Genomic DNA, 23,284 nt, shown 5'->3' with positions numbered 1-23,284 from the left:
AGGACTGCGGTGCAGGAAGGGGCTCGGGGCGGGGAAAGTGCAGGGGAGGGGAAAGGGCTCCAGCTGGGGGTGGGGCCTCTGGGATAGGGCTGGGGATGAGGGATTTGGGATGCAAGAGGGTGCCCCAGGCTGGGGGATGGAGCCGAGGGGTTTGGAATGTGGGAAGGGGCTCAGGGGTGGGGCAGGGGGTTGGGGTGCGTGTGGGGGTTTGGGGTGTAGGCTCCGGCCAGGCGGTGCTTACCTCAGACGGCTCCCAGAAGCAGACGGCATGTCTGGCTCCTAGGGGGAGGAACCAGGGTGCTCTGTGTGCTGCCTGCACCTGCAGGCACAACCCCTGCAGCTCCTGTTGGCCATGGCTCCCAGCCAATGGGAGCTGCAGAGCCAGCACTCGGGGAGGGGGCAGCACCTGGAACATCCCTGATTGCCCCTGTGCCTAAGGGCTGCACGGACATGCCGGCCGCATCCGGGAGCTGCGCGGAGCCTGGGCAGGCAGGGAGCCTGCCTTAGCCGCACTGCACCGCTGACCAGACGTTTAATGGCCCGGTCAGTGGTGCTGACCTGAGCCGCCAGGGTCCCTTTTCGACCAGGCGTTCCAATTGAAAACCGGACACCTGTCAAACCTATGTTGAAGAGGCACTTCTATCACAATCCCCTTTTTTGAACTATTCATAACTTCCTCAAAAATTTTTTTGGACTGAAAGTTCCCATGTATGGTGTCATTCCAAAGTGGAATCATTTGGATGGCTACTTGCCTTCATGCTCTTCGGTGGCCTCATTGCTAGTTCCATTAACGAGCATCATATATGCTGGGAAGCCATACAGCAAATAGGTCTGCTAACTGAACATCAAGTACTCTTTTTATACAGTGAGTTTCTATTTTTATCTTATACTTTGCAACAGAAGGAAAATCATTCCACGTATTAAACTAGGTACGGGCAGATTATGAACTTGCTACTCAGTTTTGGGGAGCAGTTATTCATGTAACTAATCCAACTGACTTCCTTGGGGGCAATTTATGGGAATTACTGCTCACCAGTGTAAGTAATGGGTTCACAATGGGGCCCATAGTTGTGTGCTCCCCCTTTTAAATAAAATTACACATGATTCCTTTACAAAAAAACAAAACAAGCGATTAGTGTGCAAGTAATGTTTGGAATTATTGTATTCTGCCTTTAATAGTACATCTCTGTATCCATCCTTCCCTTTCCTTTCTGTCTTAAGTCACAGAGTAGTGCAAACATAATAAGAATTCTTAACAAAAATAATGTATTAATCTGATTAGGAATGAACAAGTATGCCTTCCAGGTTTAAGGTGTGGCTATGCTCTGAAAAGAGACTATGTGAAAGTGGTTGAATAAAAAGGTACCAATCTGCTTACTTTACTCACTGAAATAAAAATTGACTGGCAGTTACTCTCCTGTTAGCACTATAGAGTAAACAAAGTTCTGGGATGGTGAGCTGGGTTTTGTTCTGGTTCAAGAATCATCAGCAGAAGTGTTAATTAAGTTCCAATACTGAAGTCTTTGTTGGTGAAGTGAGAGAGACTCCAACTTGACTGTCAGATTCCAACTAGCAGCTAGGAAACCCATTTACTTGTGAAGTCAGCAGATTTGATCATTGAGAAACAGTAAACATGGAACCCCAGAATGGCATTTTTACAGTAACTTTTCCAGGTAGCTTTCACTTTCAGATCACAATTAGTTTAACCCAAGATTACCAAAAGAGAGACTGGATTCCCTCTTCTCAATGTGGTGTTCATGTAAATAGTTTTTGGATTTTTGGAAAGCATATTGCATTTACTCTGTATTTTGCACAGTGTGATGCAAAAACGTGAATTGCTGCAATCATGTCACATATACCACATTTGCAATTATGCTACATTTTTCTCAATCATAGAAGGATGGTAGCCATGGACACCAGAATTTATCTTGATTTCATAAAACGTAGATTAATTTGTGCATGCTCTTGCTTGCAAAGTGGCATTATGAGCATTTGCCTTTTTTCTCATCTGTGAACCAAACTCACCTCTGGTGTTAATCCATGGCTGAACTGTGAGCAATTTTGTCCAAATTCACGATGTGGCATATGTAGCAGTTCCCACAAAGAGAGACTACCATACTAAACAGGCCAGATGAAGGAAAATAGTGCTTTACTGATCAGTAAGACTTTCACAACATTCAGCTCAGACTTCTTCCAGTAAAAGAAAAACATTTTTTATTAGCAACAGCTCTAAGCCATTCAAGGTTGTTTTGTTACATGGTTTTGTTTAGTTCATTCTTCTTTGCAATTGCCTACTTTGACAGATTGTGAGCATTCTAATGCACCTATTTATGATTATGTTGGAACACCCACTGACTTTAATCGAAGGGGGGTTAGGACCCTTGTTAGAACTGCAATCTATTATTCTAATCCGGCAGACTTTACTCAATCAAAAGCCCTCATAAAGAGAATGGAAGTGGAGACTGCATCGATTTGCAATATAATATTATAACTTTCTTTTTAATTGTTTTCTAACCAGTAAAAATGTAGTGCATCTTAGCTTTCAGTATTTGAGCTAACTTAAATTAGTTAAAACCAGTAATCCTTCCATAGTCATTTTATGCAGATAATTAGTTCTCTTATTCTATTGTCAGGAAATACCAAAGACGTAGTGGGATATTTTCCTAACCTTTTTTGGTGTTCTTAGAAGCTCATGTAAAAAATTTGTTCAAGATTAACTTTGTGGGTTCATAGGATGTGTGTGTGTGTGTGTGCTAAGACATTGCTTTTGAAAATCAATTAGTTATGCACAATGCAGAAAAAAAGGCCAGTTTCCAACTAATTCTTCAGCATTAGATCTCACTTAAATGGTAGCCGAAGCCAGGGTTCTTCCTATGTACCAAGCTTGTAAAAAATTGGCCCTCTGTGCAAAATGTATGTGGCTTTTCAGTCACTAGAAACTGACATCCTTTGCACTGGATAGCCCTGGAGGTCTCTGTTACTGCAAGGTTTCCTGAATTAGCTTGCTATCACCATTTATGAGAAGAGGAAGAAAGGATTTTGTAGTGTGTAAAATGACAAGATGAGGGGAATGTGAGTGAGTTCACCATGGTAGTGCCCAGTGTATACTTGCAGGAGAAAAGGATGGTTCGTGATTAGCACAAAACTGATTCTGTCACAGGCTTACTGTGTGATCCTTGGGTAGATGACTTAACTTCTCTGTGCTTTGGAGGTTCCTGATCTATAAAATGCGGATACTAATGCTTCAAAGGGGTGTTGAAAGGTTGTATGATTAGAGTTTGTAAAGTGCTTTGAGATCTTTGGATGGAAGGAACTGTAGAAGGTCAAATTAATTATAATTTCTTAACCATATGAACTGATGATCATGCAGGAATGATAGTAAAATGTGGTTAATTGTGTCTACCAGCTGGTTCTGGCAAATAAATATATTCTGTATTAGCGCTTTGTTCTGATGGTCAAGTAAGTCCAGTTGTAGTCTAGTAAACGATTAACCTGCTGATAATTTTTTAAGTTTTTGTTTTAATTGCTATAAGGGTGCAATGCTTTGTAACCATGATTATTTTAACATTAATGGACTGGAGTCTATTACATCTTTTTCCCCTCCAATCCCTTGTCTGTCTTTCTATTGAGATTGTAATCTCTTGAGGCAGGGACAGTCTCTCCTTCTGTATTTGTACAGTACCTAGCATTATGGGGTCCCAACCTAGGTGTTACCTTCATACAATTAATAAATAATAATAACTATAGTAGGGCAGCGGACCTCATTTGCACCAAGCACTGATTGCCCAGGTTATCTTGGAGTCTGAACAAGAGCTGGTTTCCCAAACTAAATCCATTTGCTCCAGTATAGCCAGTAAACATAATTTCTTGGTCCTTTGGGCCCACTTGCACTTGATCATTTCCTTTTTCCATTCCTGGACATCCTTGTTCCCTGCCCACTTTCTTCTTGTTGGTTGCCTCCCCACTTGCACTCTTGCTTCTTTCCTCTTCTTCCTTCTCCAGGTGTTTGGAATGGACATGGGCTAAAATGGGCACATTTGGATTTCCTAATAATTCCCTACTAAATGGCTTGCATGGTGTTTCACACCTTTCTCTAGAAATGTTATCTGAAACTGGACATATGTGTAGTACAAATAGTGGCGCGGTTGTTGCTTTTGCTGGCAATATGGCACATGTTCGCTTCTATTCTGTATAGGTTTTGTTCCATGCTCATCGCTGCAGTATCTGAGCACCTTCCAGTAAGGCATTAAGCGACCTAACATCTGTCATGTGTGGTGCTTTTTTCCCCTCTCTCTTTCTCATTCTCTACCTGGGCATCTTTCAAATTTAAATAAGCACCAGTGGCAAGGCACTGATTTTTCTCTACTGTTTTCACTTAATGAAATATTTTTGGATGCCAACAATTTTTTTTGTTCTGCATTTATTACTGATTCACTTTGCTTTGCATTGCAAGTTGCCAAGGCTTTGATAAGGGCAATGAAAAGTCCTCCAGTTCTAATCTAGCATCTGTATTCTTTGCTGGACATGCTCTTGTGGAGCTATCTAAGCAGAGATGGGCCCACCTACCCACAAACTTTTTGGGAAAGTCAGATCTGAATACAAACATCACTAGCTGGGCCCATCTCATATCTTCCCAGTGTGTGCTGGTAACGCTGTGTATGTCTTATTTAGAATGCAAATTCTTCAGGGGAGGAACTCTTTATTGTGTGTCTTGTGCAGTGCTGAGTGCATTTGTGGTGCTTAGCACAGAAGAATTATTATTTGTTATTCGTTCATGAGCACAGGAAGACATGAGCTGGCCAAGCTAGTAGCAGCTCAGTCAATTATTTACCTTTTTGGTGAGGGAGTTTAATAACTAACCTATAAATGTGAGTGCAAGCTGTTAATTGTACTTTCAAAAAATATACAACCGTTAATGTTTTCCTCTTTTTTTCTTCACAGAAAGTACAGGTTCTCTGAAAGTTCTCTTTGGGACACCTGAGTTTGTGGCTCCAGAAGTTATAAACTATGAACCTATTGGATATGCCACAGATATGTGGAGTATAGGAGTTATCTGCTACATCTTGTGAGTACTCTTGCTAGTCTTGGGCCAAATCCTGGGAGCTTCTGAGCATGCTCAACTCCCAGGGACTGCAGAGGTGTATGTTCAGGATTTGAGCTCTTATGTTTTGTAATCATGAACTACAGGATGATCAATGAACACTAACATGGCCCCAGTCAGACATGTGTTTTCTGAAGAATCCCAGTGATAAATTTCAGGATTGGAGCCTTCATGAGTTTAGCCATCTACAATTTCACTTTTCATTGTGGGGTTTCAGAAAAATACAGCTTGTTGAAAGAATGTTAAGTTAACATAAGTCAGCAGCAGTCCATGCTCACTTAAAAAGACATTGTCAAAATGTCTTTCATATGGTCCTTAAACATTTATCCTTCTCTGCTGCTTAAAAGGATCACCTTTGTGTCTTGAAATCTAAATCTATTTCCTTGCATGTACCTTGACTTGTTATTGAAGGGTTGCTTGTGAATCCCTGGGTTGCCACCATTGACGTTACTTATCTTAGAAATCAGAGCATGGAAACATTTATGGTAGAAAAAGAATATAGGTGAATTATATGTATTTAGCCAATATACACCAATAAAAATGACCAGTTACATTTTGAGTTTCTCCAATCCTGACTATATCCTTTGAAAATCTTTAAGATGAACTAACAAATCCCAGGGATGCTGCACCAGTTTTAAAAAGATTTTTAATGCACTATTTTACATCTATCACTGGATAAACTAATTAATTTTATAAACAGTTTGTATCAACCTAATGCAAATGTGAGGTTGGTTACAGTTTCTACTTAGATGGTCTTTTCATGTAGGTGATGGATTATATACACTCACGATCTTCCAGCAGATATTTCTAGAAGAGTACATAGGTGAACAGGTTTCATTCTTAGATTTCATTCTTGCATGTGAAGAGCAATAAAAATGATCTGACTCCAGCTTTGACGTGTTCAAATGTGATGTTATATAACAAATCAATATAATAATTCAGTTGGGAACAGCTTCTTTCTCATCACAATATCACACTCTAAGTCTATTTATTTATGATTCTGTAACAGGATTGCTCTGTATTCTTGAAACTTCCCACTTTAGTAGCAGGGAAAGGGTTTAGTGGGTTCTTCCTGATCCGCCCACTCACTGAGACAGGTGACCCATTATCCCATCTAGTTATAAGGGAGGTACGAGTGGTTTTCTAGTGGGAATGGATCTAGGGTGTTGGCTGAGCAGTCCTAAACCAGGAACCCGAGGGGCAGCCATGTCCGCGGAAGGTTTGAGCAGAACTTTATCTTATTGTTAATTTGGTGTTAACGCCAAAGTGCAGGGAGTGTATGACTCTGCACATTGTGTAGACTTTGCTTTAGAGTACTATATGAAAGGCACATGCTCACAGGGTCCTTTCTTTTCTTTTCTCAAATCTTATCTGCCTTTTAAGAAAATGATATTATTAGACTTTAAAATAAAAAAAAAGAATGCCTTGGTCAGATATTCGAGGGCAAGATGTGTGAGGCAATGTCTTTTATTGGACCAGAGAGACAAGCTTTCCAGCTTACACAGAGCTCTTCTTCAGGTCTGGGAAACTAACTCAGAGTATCACTGCTAAATACACAGTGAAGCTTAGGTAGTTAACACATTTCAAAGTGTCATTCACAGTGAAGTGGCCATTAACAGCTCTCCAGTCAAAAGAAGGAAAGGAAAGGGGCAGGGGGCATATGGAGAGCAGTTGGCGGGTGGGGGAGATTGTTAATGAGTTACAGATTGTTGTAATAAACTTATTAAACTCTCTCTGGAACATGCCCACTTCAGCATCAACTTTCTGGACATCATGATCAGATTCAAAAATGGAACCCTACAGGCAACTATATATTTGAAACCCATTGCTCACTACCTTCATATATCCAGTAACCACCCCAAACACACGAAGAAATCTGTTATAGACCGCTACACACTCAGATACCACAAAATATGTTCCGAGGAGAAAGTCCAGGATATACACATGAAAACACTCAACATCGCCTTTACGAAACAAGGACACTCCAGAGAAGCAGATCACATCATGGAATGGGCCACCCAGATATCCCAAGACAACCTGCTTCAATACAGAAATAAAACCCCCTCCACCCCCACATCCCTAGTTGTCACCTACCACACCACACTGGAACCCATACAGGGTATCATCAAACAACTACAACTCACACTCGATGGGGACCTCCATCTTGAAAGAAGTCTTTCCTGAACTCCCTCTTCTGGCCTTCAAACAACCCCCAACCTCTCCAAGTTCATCAGCAGAAGTAAGCTCCCCACAGACCAGACACACCAACTCAAAGTGGCACCAGAGCCTGACAGAACAACAGATGCAAAACCTGCAGACATCTCTCCACTGGTGTAATGATCCAACCCTGCCCACAACCCACCTTTCAAGAGCCATGGGTCCTATACATGCCTATTTCAACATGTGGTGTACCTCATCCAGTGCACTAAATGCCCCAATAACAACTATGTGGGTGAAACCAGACAATCACTACACTCTCAAATGAACTCACGGAGGAAGATGATAAAAGACAAAAACACGTCATCACCCGTGGATGAACACTTTTCACAAAGTGATCACTCTGCATCTGACGTATCAGTCCTCATCCTCAAAGGAAAGCTGCACAGCCCTTTCAGAAGAGAAGCCTGGGAGCTTAAATTCATAACTTTGCTAGACACTAAAAATCATGGACTGAAAAGAGAGACTGGATTTATGATTTATTACAACAATCTGTAACCCACTAACGACCGCACCCCAGCTGCTTCTCCACATCCTACCCTACCCCACCCCACCTGTCCCTTCCTTTCCGCTCTGTGTCTGGAGGGATGTTTTCAGGCCACTTCACCTTGAATGGTCCCTGGAAATATGTATTAACTATTTAGGCTAAACTGTCTGTTCCACCTTGTATTGCAAAAGCACACTCGAGTGACATAAGTTTCACCAGCATAAGTGGTTGTGTGCATAGTGGTATGTTGGCAGGAGAGCTTCTCCCTCCGACATAGCTGCTGCTGCTCGTGGAGGTGGTTTTATGATGTTGACAGGTGAGCTCTCTCCCATCGGCATAGAATGGCTACACAAGCGGTCTTGCAGCGGCACAGCTGCATCAGTACAATTGTGCCCCTGGAAGCTTGCTAGTGCAGACGTGCCCTAAGTCAGTTTCCCAGACCTGAAGAAGAGCTCTGTGTAAGCTCGAAAGCTCATCTCTCTCACCAGCAGAAGTTGGTCCAGTAAAAGATATTACTTCACCCTTCTTGTCTCCCTAATATCTTGGGGCCAACATGGCTACAATAGCACTGCATACGTTAGTCAGATATGACATACGTTCCCTCATAACTGTTTGTTCTTCATTTTAGGGTGTGGTGGGGGTTTTTTTGGTTTTGGTTTCTCCACACTCTTCATATAGGTTCCCATGCAAACCATTCTCATGTTTGCAACATCCCAGAGACACGTTTTTAGAATTTTGCCTCTCTTTGGAAGTTCAGTCGTCTAGATTAACCTATAGTTTCATGGGTTTTTGTTCTGCATAAAGAATAAAGCTCTGTTTGCGTCAGATGATCTGGCAACTTGATTAATTTCCTGAAATATTTCATAGGATTTATCACACGTGTCTGCCCTAAACTCCTTTAAACTTTAGGGAAAAAATTGTCTTGATGCTCCACAGACACAGGGAAGATCTTTGCCTCACTGTTACATAACTAGAGTCACAAGCAGTTTGATGCAGCAGCCAGTGGCAGATGTATTTTCACCATGTTGGAAGTATAAAATCAGAGAAGTTAGAGTGGGAAAGGACCCACTGGGTCCTCATCTGGAATTCCCGTGCCCATTCCAGTGTACCAGACTCCCACCTTCTCTTCACTTCCTTCAAGACCAATTCTTCTTCAAGGCCCACTAATGCTAAACATGTCAGCAATGTACTGTCACAGCCCCATTACAAAACACACCCAACCAAAAGAAAGACGAGGAGTATAGTTTTCCACTGTGGTTTTGCTATTGTGCCCAATTTTATCTGTTTAGATTATAAACTCCTTAAGGAAGGGACTGTGTCTTCCTTAATGTCTTGTATAGAGCTGGGTGCAGTTGGAACTCAGCCAAGAGTATGTAATAATAATCAGTTAATCTCTCTCTGCCAGTGCAGGACTTTTCTCTGCAGTAGAATAAATTGGTCATATACAACCTCAAGGTTGCAATGCAGAGCCTCACTACCTCAAAAGCCTTTGGCACAATCCCTCTTGTAGTTTCTGGGTATGTCAGCTGAAGTGCAGAAGCTGCACTGTCATTGGGAATGGTGCACCCAGCTTCCCCACAGCATACTTAATTCCAGGAGCACATGCAGAGATGTGGGCGATAATTTGAAGTTTTTTTGTTGAAGAATTGCCACTTTGGTCACTCGATTACAGACCTAAAAGTGGCAATTCTTCAACAAAAAAACTTCAAAAACAGACTCCAAGGAGAGACTGATGAACTGGAATTAATTTGCAAACTGGATACAATTAACTTAGGCTTGAATAAAGACTGGGAGTGGATGTGTCTTTACACAAAGTAAAACTATTTCCCCTTGTTTATTTCCTCTCCTACTGTTGTTGTAAAGTGCTAGAAATGGCCCACCTTGATTATCACTACAAAAGGTTCCCCCACCCCGCTCTCCTGCTGGTAATAACTCACCTTACCTGATCACTCTAGTTACAGTGTGTATGGTAACACCCATTGTTTCATGTTCTCTGTGTATATAAAATCTCCCCACTGTAGTTTCCACTGCATGCGTCCGATGAAGTGAGCAGTAGCTCAAGAAAGCTTATGCTCAAATAAATTTGTTAGTCTCTAAGGTGCCACAAGTACTCCTTTTCTTTTTGTTTGATCTCACTTACTGTCCTGTTCTACTTCACTATCTTGTCCCATCATCTTTAGTTGATGTATTGACTTTGAAGTAACATGCCACAAAAACTACGGGTTGTGTGAATCATCTCCATTTATGTCTATTTTTAGGGTTTCTCTTTGCGTTTATATAACTTTTGTCTAATTGGCGCATAACCCTAATGAATTCTTTCCAGCTGTCTATATGCCATTTAGTTTTGCAGGCGCTACAGAATTTTTGTTTATTTTTACTATTCTTGGCTCTTTTCTGATGAACCCTTTTGGACAGCTGTATTGCTAACATTCAGTAACATAAAACTCTTTTTAAATTCTATTTTTATTTCAATACAAAAATTCAGGTTAAGTCAGTTGTGTATACACATTATTACAAGATGGAATACCACTTGTCTTTCTGGTACCCAGACATCTGGATAAATCAGGCACGGATTTACTGTTGCTGATTCACTTCTCCACTTACTTTCAGTAATTCAACTCACTTTATTAGTCCCATTTGTGCTATATCCTTTAAAAGTACCTGATCTCTCTGAAATCATAACTTTCCACTGTGGTATAGATTGGTTTGGATTTCCAGTACTTCATATGGAATTTCACCATGAACCCTTTTTTCAGGATCGTCCTGCAGTTGACAGAACACTGTACATGTGCTCACCTGACCTTCATAATCTCATGAGACTAGGCTCTCAGATTCCATCCTTTATCAGTTCATGATTGATCATTGCTTCCATTGCCCTCTTGTAGGGCACTTGGGTTGGTAGAAAGATCTTCCTCCATTGTTCTCTTTTTGAACTGGTATGGAATGATTCAGGGCACTGGTAACTGGATACATTTAGGTCACTGGTTTAATTCTGGCCCAGGTCAACAGTAAAGACTTAAGCATAGCTAATTCTGAAACTGAAAGTGCACTGCATGTTCTTTAGATGCAGCCAGTAAAGAATCCTCAAGTGTTGTGATTCTGTTTTTCAAAATGAAGGAGAATTAGTTGCGTTTTCTCACTTGCCTGACACTTGTGCCTTTAACCTGTTCTGAAGAAACCAACCCCAGGTCTCCATGGTCCATTGCATTCTTATTGTCTCTCCTTAGATTTCCAACACTGGAGCCAGTTAGTGCCAACTGTGATGGAGGTTGTTTTGTAATGTCAGGGTATGTTCACTAGGAAATGGACTGACAGCATCAACTGATTTCATATTGTAGCTACAAGAGCTAAATTACCATCTGATCTCCTGTGATGTTATGATTAAGGCTATGTTTTAGCCACAGGTATTTTTAGTAAAAGTCACGGATAGGTCACGGGCAGTAAAGAAAAATTCCAGGCCCGTGACCTGTCCATGACTTTTACGATATAACCCTGACTAAAACTTGTGGGGGGTGCCATGGGTGCTGCGGGAGAGTGGTGGCATGTGGCCCGGGACCCCCCCCATGGGTGCTGGGGAGATGGGCGGCGGTGCACGGCCTGGGCCTCCTGCTGGTGCTGGGGGGAGTTGGCGGGGCTGGCAGGCTCCCTATCTGGCTCCACACCTTCCCCCAGCCCTGCAGCAGCAGAGTTTGGTGTGAGAGGGGGCAGGGGGTTGGAGCACAGGACAGGGTGAGGTGGGCTCTAGGCAGCGCTTACCTGGGGGTTCCCTGGAAGTGGCAACATCCCCTTTGCTCCTAGGCAGAGGCATGGCCAGGCAGCTCTGCGAGCTGTCTCCACCCCGAGCACTGGCTTCGCAGCTCCCATTGGCTGGGAACTGCGGCGCTGCCTGCAGGCGGAGGCAGCGCACAGAGTTGCCTGACCATGCCTCTGCCTAGGAGCTGAGCGAGGGGGATGTCACCACTTCTGGGGAGCCCCCCAGGTAAGTGCCACCCAGAGCCTGCCTCACCCCATCCCGTGCCCCAACGCCCTGTCCCCTCCCACACCCAAACTCTGCTGCTGCTGCCGGGGGTGGGGAGGGTGCGGTGGCCCAAGACTGCCCCAGCAGCGGCCAGTGCGACTGGCGCAGGGGCTGCCTGAGCTGCCCCTGAGCCAGGCGCATCAGCCACTGCAGAAATCACGGAGGTCATGGAAAGTCATGGAATCCGTGACCTCCGTGACAAACTCGCAGCCTTAGTTATGATCATGTTCACCTAAGTGTACTTACTTTAACTACCTGGTAAGGCTACTAGAACCAGTGTGTTTGATTCCTTCTAACAGTTAGTCAGTTTTGCTCATTTGTCATTGGCAGTATGTTGAAAGGGTTGTAAAGTGGAACTCAGCATCCTTGAAATCTAATCATGGGAGATGCTGAGCATGGGAGGCAATGCTCAGTGAGTGACTGTGTGAGGTGTTGAGCATGCTCAATTTTCTTTGATTAGTCATGGTCTTACTGCAGGAATTACTGGATGAAATTCTATGGCATGTGTTGTGCAGGAGCTCAGGCTAGATGATCTAATGGTTCCTTCTGGTCTTAACATCTATAAATATAGGCACTCAGGATCTTCCAAGAACAGGTACATAAATACTGAGCATTGTCAAGAGAGTAAAATATCTCAGTCCTTTACTTAAAAATGGAAATTGCGAAAGACTTTTTAAACAAATTGTACTTAGGATGCCAGAAAGATGCCTCGTTAAGTAGCTGGAAAAATGTTTTCAGTAAACAGCCTGATATTTGTCTAATAGTAAGATCATGGCTTACACACAAAATTCATTTTCCTGGGCACACGCAGTTCATTTTTATCACTTAGCTTCAGCATTCCTAAAAGGAAATTGTTTCCATAACCCATCAAACCAATTGCTAGGCATTTATTACTTTAAATGGCTATTAAGAAAGGAACAATTGAGTCCCCAAGTCAAGAAGTTCTGTGTTAAAGATAAGAGGTTGTGGGTACTGCATCCATTAGCTGCCAGTTTTTCTTTGTTTTGTTTTCTGAATACATACAAAGATAGGGCCTTCCTTACAAGTATTGCCAAGGCAAATCAACTGACTCGCACTTTAACTCAGGAGTAAAGGAATAGTTATTATGGCCATGTAAATTCTCAACAGCATGGAAGGTCCAGCAGTAGGAAAACTTGATTGAGTTTTAAACAACAGTATTTTGAAAGCACAGAATAGAGGAGAGAGTTTTGGTTGCTTAATGTACAGTGGGCTGCTACATGTAATTTACTAATTACAGAGAATGCATTTTAGAGCTTACCAAACATTCCTGTATGTCACCCACTCCATTTTTTCTAAAAACTTACTCTTTTCTCTCCCGACTTCCATTGGTGTGACCCTGAGCCTCCAAGCACTCTGCAGGACAATGATATTGCTTCTCCCACCATTACCCTTAGTTAGGCCTGAGAAGTTGCTGCAGAACAATGAAGTTGCTATATCCCCACAAGGCATTACCTCTACAGCTCTCCCAGCCCCTACTAGTATTGGAACTGATAAACCAGGCATGAAAAATCCAGTCTTTTGCATGGTAGCAAAAAGTCCTAATCTCACTGAAATGGGCCTGCCTGTGTCTGTCACTCCCTGAAATAATCTGTGTACTATTATTTGTGGAGATTGTACAAAGGTCACATTTGCAATCAAGTATTGATGGAGAGTGGGATTCCCCCTGCAATGACCACACAAGTATTTTTTCAAGACTAAATAGTTCAAGAACACTTAATTTGAGTGAAATTATGACCCCTGCAGCAATTGTATTGATCTGCTGAATAAAGTGCTGGTTGGGAGCTAGTTTCACTTACGGTGCAGTTATAGTCAGAAAAGAGACTCTGTAACAATGATAGTGTGGCTCCAGATTTGGAATCACAGACTCCTCCTGAAACAAGATGAGTTCTTTCTGCCTCTTACATGGCCTCTGTCAAGGTTCCTCCCCCACTCTGAACTCTAGGGTACAGATGTGGGGACCTGCATGAAAAACCTCCTAAGCTTATCTTTACCAGCTTAGGTCAAAACTTCCCCAAGGTACAAAATATTCCACCCGTCGTCCTTGGATTGGCCGCTACCACCACCAAACTAATACTGGTTACTGGGGAAGAGCTGTTTGGACGCGTCTTTCCCCCCAAAATACTTCCCAAAACCTTGCACCCCACTTCCTGGACAAGGTTTGGTAAAAAGCCTCACCAATTTGCCTAGGTGACTACAGACCCAGACCCTTGGATCTTAAGAACAATGAACAATCCTCCCAACACTTGCACCCCCCCTTTCCTGGGAAATGTTGGATAAAAAGCCTCACCAATTTGCATAGGTGACCACAGACCCAAACCCTTGGATCTGAGAACAATGAAAAAGCATTCAGTTTTCTTACAAGAAGACTTTTAATAAAAATAGAAGTAAATAGAAATAAAGAAATCCCCCCTGTAAAATCAGGATGGTAGATATCTTACAGGGTAATTAGATTCAAAAACATAGAGAATCCCTCTAGGCAAAACCTTAAGTTACAAAAAAGATACACAGACAGAAATAGTTATTCTATTCAGCACAATTCTTTTCTCAGCCATTTAAAGAAATCATAATCTAACACATACCTAGCTAGATTACTTACTAAAAGTTCTAAGACTCCATTCCTGGTCTATCCCCCGACAGAAACCAGCATATAGACAGACACACAGACCCTTTGTTTCTCTCCCTCCTCCCAGCTTTTGAAAGTATCTTGTCTCCTCATTGGTCATTTTGGTCAGGTGCCAGCGAGGTTACCTTTAGCTTCTTAACCCTTTACAGGTGAGAGGAGCTTTCCCCTGGCCAGGAGGGATTTCAAAGGGGTTTACCCTTCCCTTTATATTTATGACACCTCTTAATAACAGTGACTTTGATGAGACTTAGGCACATGCTGAAATGCTTTGTTGAGCAGGAATAGGCTTAAGCACATCCTTGAGTACTTTGCTTAAACAGGGCCAGAGATTCTGCATCAATAACTTATCTAATGATATTTGTTGATGAAGCATGAAGGCAGAATAGAATCCATTTCACTCTACCCGCGGCCATACTGACTCTGCAGCGCTACGAGGAGTGAAAACTTGTCTTAGCTAGTAAACAGATCCGTGTAAAAGACAGAACAGATATTGTGAAGTAAGATGTCATTTTACATTGTCACTTTTTCACACATTAATCTTGCAGTTTTCATAGGTCTTATTACACATTCATACATGTGACTTATAGTATTGTACACACTTATAAAGATGCCCTTCAGTGTAGCATCTGAGTGTACCTTACATGGTGTAAATTACGAGAATAAAACATTTCTCAAATAAGGAGCAAATACATCTGCGCATTTTGATTTACTTCTTCCCCTCTGGGGTTCATGCCTCCACCTCACATACTGTACCTAGCTAGTTTTCCAAATGTCTATATGAGATACTAGACTCTGTTACAGGCAACTTCCAGGGGCAGTAAAATATTTAGTGGTACCTTTGTGTGAGGGAATGGGGCTACAAAGAGTGGATATTTTCCTGTTTACTTATGACTGCACAACCCTTGGGAGCAGGCTTTGTACCAAATTTTGGATGGAATTGTTAGTGACAAAGGGGAGTAAAACAACTCTTTTTGTGGGGGCTGTTAATAATTCTGTGAAAGTCTAGTATCTTTAGAATGTATGGACCGAAGCAATTCTTGAAGGATAGTGGGTCTTTCAGCACAGTTCCACTGGGCCTGATCTTTCATTCTTCAAGTGCTTTCTGTCAACAATATATTTAGAGATGACTTCACATGTTTTAATCCAGAGTGTTTTTAAAACCCAGTGAGTTCCACCTAATTTTGTTTTGTTCAGGAGCAGTGATATTATTAAGGAGGTTGAAATGGTCAGAAAGAGCCAACAAAGGCGGCTGTTTCACCCATAGATGTGGAGCATTGCGACCCTGAGTCAACAAAGCACTTGACAGGTTTCAGAGTAGCAGCTGTGTTAGTCTGTATTCGCAAAAAGAAAAGGAGTACTTGTGGCACCTTAGAGACTTACCAATTTATTTGAGCATAAGCTTTCGTAAGCTACAACTCACTTCATCGGATGCACTTGAGCGCATGTTTAATTTTAAGAACAAAAGTAGTCCCATTGCTTAAAATTATGTATTTACTTAGGTGCTTTCTGGGATCTGGGCCTGAGAGCACCTTACAGAGTTGAATCTGTATAGTACTATGGTTCTCTCTAGGTCACAATTTTAGGTGGGGTACATCAGATATTGGCATATGATGGCATATATCACATTGGTAGATGTGCAGCCTGCACATTATCCCATTATCATTATCCCATATGTGCCCCTTTGGCACAAGGGGTACCCAGATGGTGCAGCCTGCACATCTACCAATGTGATATATGCCATCATGTGCCAGCAATGCCCCTCTGCCATGTACATTGGTCAAACTGGACAGTCTCTACGTAAAAGAATGAATGGACACAAATCAGACGTCAAGAATTATAACGTTCAAAAACCAGTTGGAGAACACTTCAATCTCTTTGGTCACTCGATTATAGACCTAAAAGTGGCAATTCTTCAACAAAAAAACTTCAAAAACAGACTCCACTGAGAGACTGCTGAATTGGAATTAATTTGCAAACTGGATACAATTAACTTAAACAATAAAACAATAAAAACTGGGAGTGGATGTGTCATTACACAAAGTAAAACTATCCCTCCTCCCCACCCCCCCGAACTGTTCCTCAGACGTTCTTCTTAACTGCTGGAAATGGCCCACCTTGATTATCACTACAAAAGGTCCCCTCTCTCTCCTGCTGGTAATAGCTCACCTTACCTGATCACTGTAGTTACAGTGTGTATGGTAACACCCATTGTTTCATGTTCTCTGTGTATATAAATCTCCCCACTTGTATTTTCCACTGCATGCATCTGATGAAGTGAGCTGTAGCTCACGAAAGCTTATTCTCAATAAATTTGTTAGTCTCTAAGGTGCCACAAGTACTCCTTTTCTTAATGACATTGAGTCCAAGCATACTGAAAAATAATAGCCTGGACAGAGTTGCCCTCTACTGGTAATTGTTTTAAACAGCAGTTAGTTAGCAACTATTTAAACTAAATGGAAGACAACCTGTCTTGAAATAACATTCTTAAGTATGACAATGAGGGTGAGGTAATATCTTTATCTGGACCAACTTCTGTTGGTGAGAGAGACAAGCTTTCGAAAGCTCAGCTCTCTTACCAACAGAAGTTGGTCCAATAAAAGATATTACTTCACTCACCTGGTCTCTCTAATACCCAGGGACTGTCACAGCTACACCAACACTGCCTACATTCTTCAGAATGTTTTTAATTGAATTGTGTGCTTTAAAAAAACCAGAATTTCCATACCATAATAAATCATACCTAGCGGAGTGCAACAAAGCAAATGTCATGGGAGTCTGAGCAACTTTGATACATTAGTGGGACAGAAACTTCATCCCTTGTTCACTATCTTGAATCTAGCCCTCGCTGGTAGTAACCAAAGGTTACTACTGTCTGACAGCGGCATAGGAGCTCTAAGGTTCATGCCCACTTCCCGACACTTGAAGGGACACCAAAGCATTCAGTGGATTATGACAACAGTATTTATATCCTCTTACGCAATAATAACAGCCTTGTCTGCTTTCATTTTTGTGAATGTCAGTCATCAGGGTAAGCACTAAGGCACAGTGGTAATGATTATATATGTTTACTTGGTTCCCAGAATGAAGAGACTCCATTGGGCACAGTTAGGCAGCTGGCGATGCTGCCTAACTGACCTATACTCCTGTACCCCGTCTTTCTATGGACTATTCTAGACCAGAAGTTCCCAAACATTTTTTTGCTGCACCTCCCTTTGGAGATTCCTTATCCCATATGTGCCCCTTTGGCACAAGGGGTACCCATATGGTGCCCAGAGGAAAGGAGAAAATCCCCACATGAGCAGCCGGGGTGGGAGGAGGCTCACACACATCCCGTTTGAATCCCAGCTACGTGGAATGGCAACTTGTGTTCATTGGTTCCACCCCCTCCAGGCGTGTGAGGCCTTTGCTGTGGGGCCAGGCCCATGCACAGGGTCCCTGCCATGTTGATTTCCAGTGCAGTCATGGGGGGAGTGAGAGTGATAGAAAAGGAGGGAGTTCTCGCAAGGCTGTGCAGTTCCCATGATAGCTGGCCAGCAATAGGATGGTGGCTCAGGGCTGAGCATGCTGGGTAATAGTAACTGGGATGGGGGTGGGGGGAGAGAGCAGGGATTCTGGGACCAACCCCCCCCCCCCCCCCCGCCTTAGGGCACAAGGGGACAGGGTTGAGCTCTCCAGGGAATTGGACCAGCATACACTGGATACCATGAAGAAACAAGAAAAAGTTAACAACTAGTCAGGTCCTTGCATCTCCTTGATAATCATGTCTGCCCCACAATTTGAAAACCAACATTCTAGACCAGAGGTGGGCAAATTATGGGCCGCGGGCCACATCCAGCCCACGGGACCCTCTTGCTCCGGCCCTGAGTGCCTGCCCCAGGAGGCTAGCCCCCGGCCCCTCCCCTGCTGTTCCCCTTCCCCTGCAGCCTCACCTCACCGCCGGCACAATGCTCTGGGCGGCGGGGCTGTGAGCTCCTGGGGCAGCACAGCTGCAGAGCCTGGCCTGACCTGGTGCTCTGAGCTATGTGGTAGCAGCGGGGGCGTGGCCCGGCTCCAGAGCCGCCAGTCACGGGTGCTCCAGGCAGCGTGGTAAGGGGGCACGGAACAGGCAGGGTTGGATAGAGGGCAGGGGAGTTTGGGGTGGTGGTCAGAGGGTGGGGTGTGGATAGGGGTCGGGGCGGGAACAAGTTGAATGGGGGCAGTGATCCCGGGGCGGCTGTCAAGAAGGAGAGGGGGGTTGGATAGGGCGGCAGGGGGCAGTCAGGGGCAGGAGTTCTGGGGGCCATTAGGGAACAGGGGGGGGTTGGATGGGGCAGGAGTCCCGGGGGGGGGGCGGGGGGAAGATAGGAGGTGGGGGCCAGGCCACAACCCCCTCCCCTAACCGGCCCTCCATACAATTTCCAAAACCCCATGCGGCCCCCAGGCCAAAAAGTTTGCCCGCCCCTGTTCTGGACAGTTCCTTGCTTCCCCCTAGTGGCTGGATTAACAGAGCTGCCCCTTTAGTTTACCATGTGCAAAACAGAGGTTTTGGAAAAATGTTTGAATCCCAGTGCTTCCTCTTATTAGTAATGAGCCAAAACTAGGATTTGAACAACCCCAACTCTGGAAAAGACTGGAGCCCGATCCATATCTGACCTCTGTGGCTTATTTCTGAAAAGGGCCGAACTTGAATCCACGGATATGAATGTTCCTGAACTTTGGAAGAGTTCAGATCAGTATCAGAACTTTGCAGCTTGGGCCCATTTCTGTTCTTGATGTTGCTATATGATTATAGTAATGAATCATTATAGGCCTTCTTTGACCTTTCCACAGCTGATTTCTAGATGCAATAATAACACCCATTGTTTCATGTTCTCTATGTATATAAATCTCCCCACTGTATTTTCCACTGAAGACATCCAATGAAGTGAGCTGTAGCTCACGAAAGCTTATGCTCAAATCAATTGGTTAGTCTCTAAGGTGCCACAAGTACTCCTTTTCTTTTTGCGAATACAGACTAACACGGCTGCTACTCTGAAACCTGAATATTGAGTTGTCATCACTTACATAGCTATTAGGTTATAGTGTCACTTAAAGTGTTGCTCTACTCTGAAAAGATATTCTGTAAAAATGGCATGATGAGGTGGAGCTCCCATGTTTGTGTGTGTCTCTCCCTCAGTGACAACAGATCAAATTTGCTCAGTACAAAGATATTTCTTCTAATTGCCAGCCCTGTAAACTCAACCTCACATATCAGAAACTAGCTATGTTATTTCATTCTCATGCACCATGATCAGAAATAACAGACCTAAAAGCCAAATTATGTCTGTAGATACATTTGTGCAACTCCATTGCCTAGAGTGAGGTTGCACCATTATAACTGGCCTGTAATCAATGTTTAGAAAAGAACTTTGTTAATGCATGAGAAGGGACAGGATCCAGTTCTTGCTTCTAGCTATGTTGGCCTTGCCTGAGCATGAGGAGTGAAAAGCACTAAAATCTTATTTCTGTCACTAAAGTTGGCAAATATGACTTTGACTATACACAAGAAGCAGATCTGCTGAATTACAGTATCTTTGCATAGTCATCATCTGAGGAGAACTGATCTATGTAGCAAATTATTATGGTAGCTCTAACTCTCCACTTCATCTTTACCTAACTGCTGTTGTCTTTCCCCACCTCCCAAAAATGGGGGAAGTATAAGAAACAGGAGAATCTTTCTTTTAGCTTTGGGAATTTAAATTATAGTCCTCTTCCCATTTACTTTGCCTGTATATCAACTTTCAAGTATATTATTTTAAGTTGACATGTGACTTCTACTGATACAGATTTTCAGAGAGCAAAGAGCTGTCACAAGTATGTTGACTGTTATCTGTGCTCATTTAAAGACTGACACTGTTTTGTGGATTGTTGTTGTTTTTTATCCCCAGGGTCAGTGGACTTTCTCCTTTCATGGGAGACAATGACAATGAAACTTTAGCCAATGTTACCTCAGCAACCTGGGACTTTGATGATGAAGCTTTTGATGAAATCTCTGATGATGCCAAGGACTTTATTAGCAATCTGCTAAAGAAGGATATGAAGTAAAGCTGTTGAATTTGACATACTTTGCACTTCCATATTTAACTGAATTTGTACACCTCTTGCTCCCACGCTCTGTAAAAAAAAAAGGGGGGGGGATACTCAAACACCTTGGGGAGCAATGAATAAGGAGCTCTGAATGCTCCAGCACTTTTGTGTCTTTTTCTTGGTCACCACAGCCATCATTCACTTGACACTGCACATACTGGAATGGAGCACTTTAGTGTCTGCTCATTCTTTTCACTTCCTTTCCCTCAGGGATGGATACGTATGCCAAATACATCCCATGGAATTGTACTATGTGGTTTAAGTGGTCATCCTCATTAATATAGTGATGTAGTACATGGGAGTTAAAGATCCCAGCATGAAATGCTGCTTCTTGATTTGAGTGGATTGCAATAGGATTTTGTTTTAATTTTCTCAAGCCCTGTTTTTAAATCTGATGCCCCTGAGTGGATGGCTTTGACATGACAATACATTTCTTATGACTCTCATAAAGTTCAGTTTCACAAAAGCCATGGTCCACCACCCTTTTTATTAATAGTAGCAAACATTTATATTATAGTAGTGCCCAAAGGCTTCAGTCAAGATTAAAGCCCCATTGTTGTGAACACTGAACATACCTAGGGAAGAGACAGTTCCTGTCTTGGAGGCCTTACAATCTACATGATACAAAACAAAGTGTTATATACCTATAACTTATAAGCAAGTGAATACAGAGGTGAACTGTCACAGCTTTGTTAGACATATGTGTTTGTTAAATTTTATTTAATGGGTGGGATAATTAAGGTGAGGCATGGCAGGAATAGGAAAGTTAGTAAGAGAGTAAAAAAAAGAAGAGGAACTGTCACTATTCATCACCTGCTAAGCCATGATCAGCAAGCAGGGTTTTGTAGGCATTGTAACAGAGATGATTATGCTGTGGCTATAATGTATGGCTCTTTTTTGACAATATTTTATTAATATTTTTACAATGTGTGGCCTTCCCCACAAAAAGCCTTCAAAATCCGTTAAACTTGGCATAGACAGCGAGTGTAACAGATAGTAAGTAACCACAGCTAGTAAGCAGCTGTACCATTAAGGCTAGTTTAATAAAGTATGCAGAGATCTACTGCTTAAAAAAGAAAAGGGGAAACAATAACATAAAAGCAAATAGGTTCTATCCTGTGTATTGGCAACACTGACTTAGTCTCTTTACATAAAAACAGGAGCCGCTTAGATTGTACTCAATGTCTTCAGCATCCTTGGCTGCAAAAAGACACCAAAAACATGGAAGCCAAAAAACTTTCCAAAGATAGGATGAAGAAATATATGGCCAGAAGAAAATGGCAGGTAATAAAGAGGGCAAGGAAGTGGGCTAGATGCCCTAATAGGTCTCTTCCATTTCTAGCTTCTGTAATTCTGAGATGTATCATTACAGAGGGCTTCTGCTGCTAATGAAAATCCAGTTGCAGCCAGTGCACAGCTGCAATAGAGCAGCTATGTTTTTTATTGCTAATGTAATAGCAGGGGCAGTAGCAGAGGTGTGGGTGCATAAATGTCACAAGTGCTATCACAAGGCTACTACAAGGTTTTGATTCTAAGTAGGGATTTTCCCTGTCCCTGCGTATGAGGGTCCTTGGAGGAGGAAGCTTCTTATGCATGGAACCTTGCACCCCTCTCCACATTCACAGTAGGGCTAGGGATAATCAGGTCCCTAATGGAGCTGACCAGAAAGACACTTTTAGCGGGATTTGTTTTCCTAATCCAGAGACTCCCATCCTCTCTGGGCACCGAGATCTTTTATTGTTCTTCTCAGACATTCATGAATCCCCCATCAGATGGCTTAATTAATTTTTATTTAAATGTTTTGTCCCCGCATCTTCTGTTTCCTTGATGCTGGAGCCACTGTAGGAGCTCCATCTGGGCTGTTCTCATGGATGCAGTAGCAGATCCAGTGGCATGGATCAAATCTTTTGACCAGCTTACAAAATACTGAGCAATATATGTTCATCATGTACCTTCTACACCATATACATCCCTATTTATAAATTTTGACGGGTGCCTATACAAACCTTACAAAGGAGATTACACTTAGTATCTATACCATAGAGTCTATCATATCAACATTTTTTAGCATTTTGCATTAGCTAATATCATGTCATTTCAGAGGCTTGCCAAGTTAAATTCTTCTAACATGCAGATGGCACTTGCTCATTCATTTCACACTAGCTGGTTACTCATTGTGGGTGAAGTTCAGCCCCGTAGAGTGGGCCAGCACAAGGCTTATCTGCTATCTAAGCCCTATGTAGGTTTTAATATGAGGCATTCTCTGGTTCATAGGCTTTGTGCTGACCCACTGCAAAGGGATGCATTTCATCCTCTGTTAAGAACAGTGATGAACCTTGTGTCTGAATCCTTTGTGAAAGTTTATATCTGCACCTGAACTTGGCAGCTCAGGCCTGTCTCTCTAATCTAGAACAATAGAATGACTTAATAAAGAGTCTGTCCATTGACCCCCATAGGCTTTGGATCAGGCCCTAAGTCATTTGTCCACAGTCCTCCTGCTACAGAAAAGATGTGTACCCATGAGGTTAAACTCATGAGAAGCCTCTGTGTTATGTTTCAGAAAACAGGTCATGCTGTCCGAGCCATAGGGAGACTATCCTCCATGGCAATGATTTCTGGTCTGAGTGGAAGGAAGGCCTCTACAAGCTCACCTACCAGTCCTATAAATAAAGATAAAGTAGACCTGGATGGTAAGGAACTGCACTGAATTGT

General features: G+C 42.8%; 1 protein-coding gene across 7 annotated transcripts in view; it reads left to right on the top strand.

Annotated features, from left to right (window-relative positions):
* Positions 1 to 23,284, top strand: part of MYLK (myosin light chain kinase) — a 335,337-nt gene that overhangs the window by 307,112 nt on the left and 4,941 nt on the right. For all 7 annotated transcript variants that reach the window (XM_048869056.2, XM_048869054.2, XM_048869057.2 and 4 more), the window contains 4 exons: positions 4,942 to 5,065; positions 20,374 to 20,526; positions 21,733 to 21,856; positions 23,133 to 23,262. In XM_048869056.2, coding sequence (XP_048725013.1) covers positions 4,942 to 5,065; positions 20,374 to 20,526; positions 21,733 to 21,856; positions 23,133 to 23,262 — 531 coding nt within the window. The remainder of the gene's footprint in view (positions 1 to 4,941; positions 5,066 to 20,373; positions 20,527 to 21,732; positions 21,857 to 23,132; positions 23,263 to 23,284) is intronic.

The sequence above is a fragment of the Caretta caretta genome, chromosome 11 (assembly GCF_965140235.1).
Source record: "Caretta caretta isolate rCarCar2 chromosome 11, rCarCar1.hap1, whole genome shotgun sequence".
In the NCBI taxonomy this organism is placed as follows: domain Eukaryota; kingdom Metazoa; phylum Chordata; order Testudines; family Cheloniidae; genus Caretta; species Caretta caretta.
This window is presented reverse-complemented; position numbering and strand designations above follow the sequence as displayed.